This window comes from Cherax quadricarinatus, chromosome 66 (assembly GCF_038502225.1).
Source record: "Cherax quadricarinatus isolate ZL_2023a chromosome 66, ASM3850222v1, whole genome shotgun sequence".
NCBI lineage: Eukaryota > Metazoa > Arthropoda > Malacostraca > Decapoda > Parastacidae > Cherax > Cherax quadricarinatus.
In genome coordinates this window covers 11198012-11210860 of record NC_091357.1, presented here as the reverse complement: position 1 = coordinate 11210860, position 12849 = coordinate 11198012, and the positions used below count along the sequence as shown (strand labels likewise).

Below are 12849 nucleotides of genomic sequence, written 5' to 3'. Positions count from 1 at the left end.
GTCGAAGTACAGAGACAGCAAAAGTCGTGATGTAGATATGTGATCGCTCCCTCAGCACGAAGAAGTAAGGTTGAGGTGGTCAGTTCCATAGCCTCAGTGATTGTGAAGCTCAGCCTTGAGAAAGCAGTCATACTGTCAGAAGTGAGGCATGGAAGTGTAGATTGCGTCACGGGGTGAGGACGCTAGTGGAAATGAGAGAATATGAATTAAGGGGCTCTGTTGCAAGCCTACCGGCCCATGTTATGCAGATCCCCCATCCCCCCCGTGTCTAACTCTCTCTTACTTCCTTTCCCTTTAGCTGTATAGCCCTTGTGGTTTAGCGCTTCTTTTTTATTATAATAATAATAAATAATTCCCTTCCCTTTAACAAAACTGGATCACATTGCTGTCGTATCCAGTTTTGTCAAACAATTAAAATATTCTTTCCGTACCCTAGTGACACGTTTGTCTTCGTTTACTTACGTTTATTGTAAGTTTTTAGCTAAGCATTATGAAAGCTAAATAATGAGGGCAATGAATAATGCTCTTCACCTTTCATAAGTTATCCTGGATTAAGTTCACATTTTATAACATCTTTGTCAATAATAATTAAGCGGTTAAGGTAATTAGTGTAGCAATCCTAAACAGTAGTTTCAAAATATTTAACCTGACCTGCATATATTTCTTCTCTGGAGTGCGTGCAGTAAACGCGCTCTACATGCTAATCAACTCCGTAAGTTGTGTTGCGGAGTTGAGTGGATCATGAATTGCAACGAGTGTTGGGATACTCACCTAGCTATTATACTTACTAAGTTGTACTCGCCTAGTTGTGTTTGCAGGTGTCGATTTAAAGCTCTTGGCCTGGCTCTTAAATCGTATCATTCGATTTCACTGATTTCTGGCCTCCAGAACTGATCATATCTCCTCTTGAAGCTGTGTATAGTGTTTACCTTCACCACCACTTCATTTAGCGCGTTCCTCAAACTCCTGAAAATGAGAAAATACTTCCCATCGTTTCTATGGCTCATCATCGTCTTAGCGGCCATCCATTTTCCTAGCTGCTGCTTCTCGTATCTCAAACAGCCTATCCATATCTAATCCTCTGTGTATTTTACATGTGATCATATATTTTCCTGGGTCTTCCTTTCTTTTAATGTGGTTAGAATTCCTTAAATCTCGTTTCATCGTCCATTCCTCCCATATTCGTGCACCAGTTTCGTTGCAAACTTATGGACAGTCTCTGGTTTCTATGGATACTTGATCAGTCAAGCATGCAAATCTTTATTCAGGTACATACACACAAGTATGGATTTTTACAACTGTCTCATGTAGTTACATATGTATAAATTAATCTAGTGTAGCCAAATAAAATTGGTGTTAATTTCCGTTGGGGTTCCATGTTGGCATAGCATATTCCAAGATTGTCCTGACCTACGTTGAGTATAATGTTCTAAATTAATATATTGTCCAAGTTCGCGAAAGTAATTCTTAGGTTGGTAGGTGCTGAGCGTGTTGGTAGCGACCTTGATGTTACTTGTAGCTGGCCTGCTTCTCACTGGCTTCAGCCGGTAGTGGTAGATGGGTCATGTTCACCCCCTGAAGGGAGTGGTAGTCGGGTCATGTTCACCCACTGAAAGGAGTGGTAGCCGAGTCATGTTCACCCTCTGGAGGGAGTGGTAGCCGGATCATGTTCACCCCCCTGAAGGGAGTGGTAGTCGGGTCATGTTCACCCCCTGAAGGGAGTGGTAGTCGGGCCATGCTCACCCCCTGAAAGGAGTGGTAACCGGGTCATGTTTACTCCTGAAGGGAGTGGTAGTCGGATCATGTTTACCCCTTGAAAGTAGTGATCACTGGATTACCCGATTGTGTTGATCGCCACATTATATTCACTTACGGTGATGACCATCGGATCATTGAGCTCATCTGACGGTAGTGATCGCTGGTCATGTTTACCTTCAAGGGAGATATTGTGATGCTGGTGAGGGGCTTTTGATTCAAAAAATTTGAGCTACTTTCCCCTTAGATCGAATCTGATTGCCTTCCATTTCTAGTGAACGAAGGTAGTAAGTAAACATGCCCAACGTTTCACCTGTACCGAGGAGCTATCCCTAGTCCTTAGAGCACGTGATCTGAGGGTGTTACCAACCGAGCGACGAGCACCCTGTTTATTCGACTGTCCAAGTAAGTTTATTCATGTATTCACAAATACAGTTACATAGATTTTCAAACATAGCAGCATATGTGTAGAGAACTTAGGATAACCCCCAAAAAGTCAGACAGAGCGACTTATTTCCATTTCGTAAATAAAGATACCTGTTACATATGTATTTTACTCATCTACTTGTCGGTATTATATACCATTGTTATAATGATAGTGTGTTCCACAATAAATATGTTGTAGACGTAGATACTTCAGATACAGGCAGATTAGTGTTTGCTTCAGTTTCATTATATTAATGGTATACAATACCAACAAGTTAAAAATAAGACAAACGTGCAACAGTTGGGAATCTTTTTTGTTGAAACTTTTCTCCTGCTCAGCAGGCTTCAGTCGAATGCAGAGGCGACATAAATATTGGCGACAACAGAAACAGTAGAGAGGTAAATATGAGGTTATCAATCCCTCAGCCTTAAAGAAGTAATTTCGAGGTGGGGGGGGGGATCAGTCCCCAACCCTGAAAAGGAGGCTAAGGGGCTGAGTACCTCGTTGTTTCTTCTTCAGGGCTGAGGGACTGATCACCTAGTGTTTAAGTCAACACTGCTTCTGTTATCTCCAATATTTAAGTCCCCTCTGTATTCGACTGAAGAAACCTGCTGAGCAGGAGAAATGTTTCGACAGTAAAGATACTTAACTGTTGCATATTTGTCTTACTCATCTGTTTAAGTGAATATTATATATTTAGATACGTGAGATACAGGTAGATTAATGAATATTGTAAGTATAGATACGTGAAATATAGGTAGACTGGTTTGTGGTACAGTGAATACTGTTATAAATACGTAATGTATGGGTAAATATAAATATAAACACATGAGATATAGGTAAATTGGTGTAGGCTACAATGAAAGAATTATTCTTCACTATGTAATTCAGAACTTTTTCTCCCAATTGTATTTCATATCTGTCTAACCTCAGTAACTTCCAGCGTTGTAAGTGATGTATTACGTATTTAAATATGCAATGTTACGAACAGGCAGTTTTGTAGAAAAAATAAAAATTGTGTTATGACAGAAAGTGTAAGGTGAACGATGGCTTGACAGTGTCATGTTGAAGGACTGGTGTTAATATCGGTAATTATATTACAGGAGAATGATTACCAACAGTGCCTACTTATGAGACGGAGGTCACCGTAGTGCCACTTAGCTGGAGAGATCACCGTCACGACGAGAGGGAAGGACGCCATCACAACAGGTGGGAAGTTGGCCATCATCGTGGGAGTCGGGGGATGCGGCACTATGAGCGAACCACCACCCCTGCCACCATCATACGAGGAGGCCATCCTGGGGCGACCACACACCATCGCTGCTCCTGTGGTCATCCACCCATACCCACCCACCACCTGCCTTCATTATTATGTGTTTGTTAGTACCTGCGATTGTTGGCTCCATTTCTACTCTCCTTACTGCCTCTTCCCCAGATTAAGGGCGGCGCCTTCATTCATTGATTGTAGTTAATGTAACGTAAATTTGATCTTATTAGTAAATTTAGTACAGTAATTAAACATTATAGCATCTGCCTGGTCTTCAGACCCGATGGTGCCCCTTTCCACAAACAGGATTAGCACTTTTCCCATGAATATGAAAATAATTTTTCCTTCCTCGCCAGCAAGAGTCGTCGGCCCCTTCAGCGGTGCCTCAAGTGTTGTCGTACCCGGGTTCGCTTGCGTCTGCGGCTCCAACACTGCCCACTACGCTCTATGAGTGGCGACGCTGTGGACTCGATCTTATTACCAACCTGCATCAGGTCCACATCAGCGCTCGTCTGGGTAAGTGGGATTCGTTAGAATCTCAGTGGTCCTCAACTTCCTACACAAGTGGGTCACATTTGAGGATCAAATGTGTGATGAGAGCTGCGTGGTTTTGTTGACACTGTGCAGTGTGGAACCTACATTAATAAAGTGAATTCATAATTTCATGTGAGGGCCGCATTCTTTTTAGAATGGCCACATACGGCCCGCGAACCGCAGGTTGGGGACCCCTGCGTTAGATCATTACACATGCACAGTTCAAGACATTTATTGAGGAAACGTTTCGCCTCGAGTGGCTTCTTCTTGAGGACAGAAGACACTCATGGCGAAACGTTTTATCAATGTTTTGAGCTCTGCATATGTCTTTATCTACATAATGTTGGTATCACTATACTTGTTCTCCAGCCATTGGATAGGTAAATTGTAAATCGAGCCTTATAAATCATCCCCAAATACATTTGCATGGAATCTTTACTAACTACGTTTTCCTCAAACTGATGTTTATTAAGTCATGAAAAGATAAGTATGGTAAGGGAGAATGAGCAAAAATAGTATTTTTGATCAAAGTGGCCGAGACTTGGATCGAGACCAGAGCTAAACCCTTCACAAGGCTGCGGGACTCGCTACCTCAAAACAATTTCAAGGGCACTTCTGTGGGTGTCGCCCTCTTTTTCAGTTAGTAGTACGCCAATCTAAATTATTAAGTGGCTGCGGATATTTGTTTTTGGAGACCTTTGGATGTCTCGTACATTTATCACAGTTGCTACATAGAATGTTGTACACCTTTGTAGCAACTGAGTTTCGTTCATGGTGTTTCTGTCTGGTGATATTTTTGATGCTAGTAGAAGCAGTGGTGGCTTTGTTGAAGTTGTTGTTAATGATCTTGGGGAAGTGTTTGTCAATAGTTATTTGATAGGAGTACATATCTTATTTTGGCGATGTCGGGTCTTGGCGAGTTGTTATGGGTGCATTATCTGCAATCCTTGACAAAATGTCGAGGATAGTGTAGTTTAAATATTTAAGTCAAACCTGATTACTTCCCATTTCCCAGGCTCTGTATGACTCATGCGGGTTTAGCGCTTGTGCGTGAAAATTGATATCACGGTAAAATATTGATGAATTTATTGTGGTTACTTGACCAGGTGACTCGTACATCTTCACGGACAACAGTAAGAGTCTGCTCTACAGTGCTACTATTGAGATGGACACCCAGTGTATATGCTGCAGTGTGCCACGGGGTCCAGGTGTCACCTTCAATCTCACCAGCAGGAGCGGCCAACACGTGCTGGTGGTGCACCGTGTTGCCACACACTCGTGCTTCTCATTCATGCAAATGGTTAGTGTTAACAACTTGTGTACGTACAAGTAATTGATTTAGATAATGGATGTTAATGAATGTGAATTATTTTCGAAATCTAATTAAAAGCAGATTTAAATGCAGACACAAGTGTGTTGTGGTGAGGAGCACTACTCTATCTTATTACAAGCCCTTCATGGTGGGTGTCTGGCTCCTTATAGGTTCAGCGCTGTCTCTTGAATGAAAAAAAATAATAATTGATCACATCTAGATCAGTATTATTCACGGGAAGCACGTAGAGTCGTAGATGTCACACAGCGCTTGTGGAATCGGAGATAATCAGGTTTAATCCTAGGTAAAGCATGGGATGGTGTCACACGTCGAGTGACCATGATTATACGTCAACTTTGTTTGCATTTGTTTCCCACAGAGTCTGAGAGTATGTATCCCACCCGACTTGATGCTGGGCACGGTGGAGGGCAACGAGGCTCACACCATCCTCACCAACTCTTCTGGTGACATTCTCTGTGATGTTGAGCAAGAGGAAGTCTGTTGCTCGTGTAGACACCCACCTCACCAGGTACATATACTGAGATATACCACCATGGCAAATGTTCCATTGTCATAATGGTATATAAAGATATATGTACCATCATCACTAGATAAAACATGAGAATGTAGGACTGCAAATATGCTAAAATGTCAATGATTTTTCTACAAAATTGAAGTATCAGAACTCGTTCGTGTGTTCTACAAGTAAGCAATGTTATTTTCACTTTTTTTTATATATATATTTTCACTGTGGAAGTTTGCCTATACCGATCTACTATATACTAATATATACACTTATCAGACCTTCGCCGAGAAAGTGTTTTATTGATCTCTTTCTCTGATATTATTTCCAATGGTTTTTATATATTGTTATAATTTTTTGTAGTTGGACACTCAGGCACTTAACAGGTTTTAGACACAAACAGGTTCTTGGAGACTCAAATAGGTTTCTAGATACACAAACAGGTTCTTAGACCAAAATAGGTTCGTAGACACAAACTGGTTCTCGACTGGGGTAGAGAATCGTGGGTACTCCTTCCATTACATATACACTTGTTTCCTCCACTCGATGAGTGAAACAGACTCCCGAGTACCGTCATAGAAGCTAAAAGTTGTGTAGTTTTAAAAATAGGTTAGATAAATACATGAGTGGGTGTGAGTTGGACCTGACTAGCTTGTGGTAATAGGTCTGATGCCGTGCTGCTTCCCTAAGTGGATGTGACCTGACCTGACTAGGTTGGGTCATTGGCTTAAGCCAGTGGGAGGTTTGGACCTGCCTCGCATGGGCCAGTAGGCCTGCTACAGTGTTCCTTTCTTATGTTCTTGTCTCCCCTTCTCTCCCATCTACACACAGTTTTTCAACCAATGTATCGCACGCTAGTGGCTTTCTTTGTGTAACACTGCAGACAGCACATTCCAACTTTTTCCATCCTTGTGACATATGAGTATCTATTCTCTACTTATTGTTACTGAAACTTTTCTAAACATATGGGCAACGGAAAACAATATGATGTTCAATGAGGACAAATTCCAACTACTCCGTTTTGGAAAACTGGAGGAGATAATAACTAGAGCAGAGTATACTACAAACTCTGGCCATACAATAGAGCGGAAAAATAATTTAAGGGACCTGGGAGTAGTAATGTCCGAGGATCTCACTTTCAAGGATCACAACAGTGCCACGATCACAAGTGCAAAGAAAATGATAGGATGGATAATGAGAAAGTTCAAAACGAGAGATGCCAAGCCAATGATGATCCTTTTCAAACCACTTGTTCTCTCTAGGCTGGAATACTGCTGTACATTAACATCTCCGTTCAAAGCAGGTGAAATTGCCGATGTAGAGAGTGTACAGAGAACCTTTACTGCACGTATAAGTTCTGTCAAACACCTGAACTACTGGGAACGCTTGGAAGCACTTGACTTGTACTCGTTGAAACGCAGGAGAGAGATATATATCATAATCTACACTTGGAGAATCCTGGAAGAGATGGTCCAGAATCTGCACACAGAAATCACTCGCTACGAAAGTAAAAGTCGGGGCAGGCGATGCAAAATATCCCCAATTAAAAGTAGGGGCGCCATTGGTACACTAAGAGAAAACACCACAAGTGTCCGGGGCCCAAGACTGTTCAACAGCCTCCCACCAAGCATAAGGGGAATTACCAATAGGCCCCAGGCTGCCTTCAAGAGAGCTGGATAGATACCTAAAGTCAGTGCGGGATCAGCCGGGCTGTGGTTCGTACGTTGGACTACGTGCGGCCAGCAGTAACAGCCTGGTTGATCAGGCCCTGATCCACCGGGAGGCCTGGTCGTGGACCGGGTCGCGGGGGATATGTCACTGTCACTTACTACATCATTGGTCTTTATTATACTCAGCATATAATCAATAAAGTATATACAAAATTATACAAGTTTAAAAGAAATGCATCATAATTTTAAGGTTAGATACATAAATGAGTACTGTTGAATGTAAGTTAATTTAATCTGTCTGGTGTGCAGATAAATGATTCAGGGAAACGACAAGTATTGCACATGTTTCTAATTTATCAATCTCTGGTACAAACCATTAAGCCTACTGCCTGCTTCTTTTTTCCATTATGTCGATAGCTACTCTAATCAGAATTATCCCTGACAGGTTATACCATCTGGGTTTCCTCATGATACAGGCAGTATAGCGGAAGCAAGCGACGGTTTGCTCATCACTTTCCCTACAGTGCTGGACGTGCCCGCCCGCACCCTCTTATTGTGCTGTGCGCTAAACTTGGTTAGTACGACTTTTTCATCTGACTGGCAGATGGTGCCGACAAGCATGGTAAAGAGTCAGTTTGCCAAGCAAGTCGCTCATTGTTGTACATATTATATAAAGCTCAACAGTTGTTTGTATGTCTTGCGCTTAGATGACGAAGTATCGAGTCTCCACCACTCCTTGCACGGTGAGCACACAATAATAATAATAATAATAATAATAATCTTTATTTTAGTACATGATACAGCTTATACAGACCTGGCAGACATCAGTGACATACTATACAGAAAGCCCTTGGTTATCTAGAGTATTTCGGGCAACTCAGCCCCTCAAGGAAGGTTCCTTGATGTTGGTGAGGGGCTCTTGATTTAGGGAATTGGATCTGTGCTCCAGTTCCCCGAATTAAGCCTGAGTGTCTTCCACATCCCCCCCCAGGCGCTGTATAATCCTCCGGGTTTAGCGCTTCCCCATGATTATAATAATAATAATAATCGGGATGCGACCTGCACCAGTCGGCTAACACCCAGGTACCTACTTGCTGCTAGGTGAACAAGAACAGCAGGTGTCTTAGAAACACCCCTAATGTTTCCACCCGTACCGGGAATCGAACCGCAAATATAATAATATATTTGTATTAACCTTTTATATATTAAGCATTATATATTTATAATTATTTGCATGTCAGCTTAGACTAACTTATGACTGAAATGTTATTTTAAAATAATAACATTTATTTGTTTCAGCAATATACACAAGAGATGCAACAGTGGCGGCAAGCTGTCTCCTAACTAGCCACCAGGACAACTTTAAACTATAAAAGAACTAGCGTTTGATCCTTTTTTCTGTGATATTTAGCTTAAAATAGTCTTTTGTAATAAAGGAATCATTGCTCAAATGTAAATAGTAACCTTGTTAAAATACTTCTGCATTACAAGAGTATTGGTAATGAAAATTCAAATGCGTAAAATTAAATATTCAAATATTAAAGTGGTTGAAAAGCGTAGAAGGGAAACAAAAAATAGTTCCTAACGGAACAGTACTAATATTGTAGGCATAATTTGAGTCGTATCATTTTTGTATCTACTCGAATGATATGTACACCATGGAGCAGGCAAGCATCTTAAAGACTGTTTTTTCCACTCATTATATGGCGTGAGAGTGCATTCAGGAATATATGGTGTGTGAGTGCACTCAGGAATATATGACGTGTGAGTACACTCTAAATCTCATATCTGCATATATATACTAAGTGTGTAAAAGTGTGTTGAATCCTTATTTCTTGTTCTTAAGTGACATGATTCACACGCAAATCCTTGTACCGAGAAATAAAATTTTAATGAACGAATATATTTTCATTCTTACACAGAACACTGAACAGTATATAAACAGTTTCACAGTGTATATCTACACTTGTAACTTTACACTAGATATATTCACTATTAACTTGTACATCACCCAAACAAATTTATCCCAACTCATGCACCCATCTCGAGAAATTTTTGATAGCAAAAATAAGGATTGAATTAGCATCCAAAATATATTGAGATCACATTTTGTTGTAGATTTGTAGAATCAAGCAAAGTGGTAATTAATAAATTATACAGAAGTGCACAAAAAATATTGATATTTTCTATAATTTGTCGACGTAATTTTTAAGTAGAACGGATAAAATATTAGTTTACCAAAGAATAGTATAAAATACTGTTTTATCCTAGGGATTTCACCCTATTCTGGGGCTCACTGTGCTGTATAGCCCTTGTGGCTTAGCGCTTCTTTTTGATTATAATAATAATGGGGCTCACTGCACCGTAAGGAGTGATGAACTAGACATGTGCAACATCTAGATACCTTTATTAGTTTCACCAACTACACACCGCCAGGAGTACAAGGAGCCCAGGTTGAACAATCCTTCACTAGATGTATTGAATGTGAAGAGACATCAAGAAAATGTGGACTTAACGTTGTGGGTTCTACGCTTCCCCATGTACATAATCATCATTAAAAATTCACTTACGTGACCGGTGGTATGTGAAGAAAAGTGTATAGCATAAAATTGTTTTAAAAATAAATGTGAAGTTTGGTTTGGAGCGAACCTGATTGACTACCTCCAATTTTATACAGCGTTATCTGACCCTATGGGTTTAGTGCTCCCCAAAGTAATTAATATAAAGTTTTTGCAGTATAGTTTTGAACATAGGAAGCCCAATGCACACTGGAGGACTCTCATATCCATTTCCAAAGAGGTTGCATTGCTGACAAAGGTTTCATGATCCATGAAATGAGAGCTGCCATTGTCTTCTAATCAAACTGGATGTTAAAATTTTTAATATCCAGGTAATAGAAAATGTGATGCCAGTCAAAATTAACCTCGTAGAAATCAATTTCGGGAATGGTTTATATAAACTTGAGCAAAGAGCACTTGCACATGTCATCTGCCTTACGAACAATCCCTTAGTAATAGTTAACCGGGGATTGAAATTTGAGCAGCACTGTATAGCCCTTGTGGTTTAGCGCTTCTTCTTTATGATAATAATAATAATAATTGAAATTTGAAGCTGATTGGTTGGAGCAGTCTGAGTTATAAACGAAAACCTTTGAGAGTATGAGGAAACTAGCTAGCATGCCTGGTCATGGACCGGGCAGCGGGGGGCACTGACCCCCCTGAACACCCTCCAGGTAACATGGACGGCTCTGGCATCCCGTTGCTCAGTTTAATTAAGGGCTAACTCAAACCATGATATTTAAAAAAAAAAGGAATATTCAATATTTTTCGATTTTCCTTTTGCAATTAATTTTAAAATTCTCTACAATCCTGAAAGATTTTTTTTGTGTGGTAGTCCGCTGTATAACCCTTGTGATTTAACGCTTCTTTTTGATTATATAATAATAAATTGTGTGGTAGTCAGATTTTATAAAAATTCCATCAATTCCAAGTTAAAACAAGAAATTATTTCATTAACAAATTTGCCTACACACAAACTAAACTGAATGGTTACTGTACCATTCTGGACATAAGATGCATCAATCATTAAATACTGAAACCATTCAGAAGTAAATGAATATATTTTGATCATGATAATGTAATGGGAGTCAGTTTCACACCATTTTGCACAAAATGACCAACTCTGCACCAACACATTTGAATTCTAAATCTTCGCCACCATACAGTTAGGAGGCACCTTTTCTGAGTGAAGTTGTCACTGAAGGTTTTAGAAGTTAGAGCCATTCCAGGATACTGGGATAGGATCAAAAGCTTTGGTCATGAGACACCTTCACGTGCTGATTGTTCCTAGAATCTGGCCCTTGTTACTGTGCACAAGCATTCGGAAATTGAATGCGAAATAAAATAAAAAATGTTGGAGGAAGAAAAAATGAAAAAAAAAAAAAATCAGGCAGCCACTTTAAGATCTCCCTTTAGAAATACCTAATATTGTACCTAATATTGGTCACGGCTATCCTAATATGGTGTCTCCAAGTATACTGTAGGAAAGCGCAATTATATTGATGCCCGGGTTATGGTGCTGGTCCATGTTGGTGTCCATACCATGGTGCCAGTGTCATTATGATGCCCGTACCATGATGCCAGGGTCATGTTGGTACCCACACCATGGTGCCAGGGTCATGTTGATACCTGCACCATGGTGCCAGGGTCATGATGATGCCCGTACCATGGTGCCAGGGGTCATGTTGATGCCCGTACCATGGTGCCAGGGTCATGATGATGCCCATACCATGGTGCCAGGGTCATGATGATGCCTGTACCATGGTGCCAGGGTTATGTTGGTACCCGCACCATGGTGCCAGGGTCATGATGATGCCCATACCATGGTGCCAGGGGTCATGTTGATGCCCGTACCATGGTGCCAGGGTCATGATGATGCCCGTACCCAGGGCCGGATTACCACATAGGCAAACTAGGCATTTGCCTAGGGCCCCGCGCATTTGGGGGCCCCGCGGTCCAAGGGGTTCAGGGGCTCATCCAAGACTGCGCACATGGTGCAAGTGCAAAGGGGTCCCTACCTAAAAAGTTCAAGTGTTTGGAGAGTAAAATTGATTTTTAAAAATTAATCAAAACAAAAATAAATAATGAAATAAAATAAAATAAAAATAAATAAACCTAACCAAGGTAGTTATAATGGCTGTTGGTAAATGGTTTTGGTTGTCTTGATGTACTTTCCCTATTAAATTTAATCTAAATAGCCAGAATGTATTTAATTAGACCTTTGTGATGAATGGTTTGAAAAACCGACAAGTTGAAGATTGAGACACTTATGCAGCATATGGGAATCTTTATTCAGGAAACGTTTCGCCACACAGTGGCTTCATCAGTCCAATACAAAGAGGAAGGCGTAAGGAGAGGAGGAGAATGAGGTAATCAGTCCCTCAACCTGTACATTCTACAAGATTGATGGACTGAACACATCGACTCCAGGTTGAGGGACTGATTACCTCATTCTCCTCCTCTCCTTATGCCTTCCTCTTTGTATTGGACTGATGAAGCCACTGTGTGGCGAAACGTTTCCTGAATAAAGATTCTCATATGCTGCATAAGTGTCTCAATCTTCAATTAGACCTTAAACAGGCTCACACCGACCCCCCCCCCCCCAAGCTGGAAGGGGTCGCTTCGCTTACCCGTAACTCAAAAGGGCCCCGCCTATCTGAATAGCCTAGGGCCCGGAGACTTCTTAATCTGGCCCTGCCTGTACCATGGTGCCAGGGTCATGTTGGTACCCGCACCATGGTGCCAGGGTCATGTTGGTACCCACACCATGGTGCCAGGGTCATGTTAGTACCCACACCATGGT

General features: G+C 41.1%; 1 protein-coding gene across 2 annotated transcripts in view; it reads left to right on the top strand.

The window, feature by feature from the left end:
- LOC128704075 (uncharacterized) overlaps window positions 1-9379 on the top strand; it is an 18011-nt gene extending 8632 nt beyond the window's left edge. Inside the window, exons 1-7 of one of the 2 annotated variants that reach the window (XM_070099073.1) lie at window positions 1-2160; window positions 3286-3561; window positions 3806-3965; window positions 5090-5283; window positions 5675-5824; window positions 7934-8062; window positions 8788-9379. The exon at window positions 1-2160 is cut by the window's left edge and continues 364 nt beyond it. In XM_070099073.1, the coding sequence (XP_069955174.1) occupies window positions 3436-3561; window positions 3806-3965; window positions 5090-5283; window positions 5675-5824; window positions 7934-8062; window positions 8788-8832 (804 nt within the window). In that variant the 5' untranslated portion in view covers window positions 1-2160; window positions 3286-3435 and the 3' untranslated portion in view covers window positions 8833-9379. The remainder of the gene's footprint in view (window positions 2161-3285; window positions 3562-3805; window positions 3966-5089; window positions 5284-5674; window positions 5825-7933; window positions 8063-8787) is intronic. The other variant, XM_053799086.2, reaches the window with a different exon arrangement.
- The last annotated feature ends 3470 nt before the right edge of the window (window positions 9380-12849 follow it).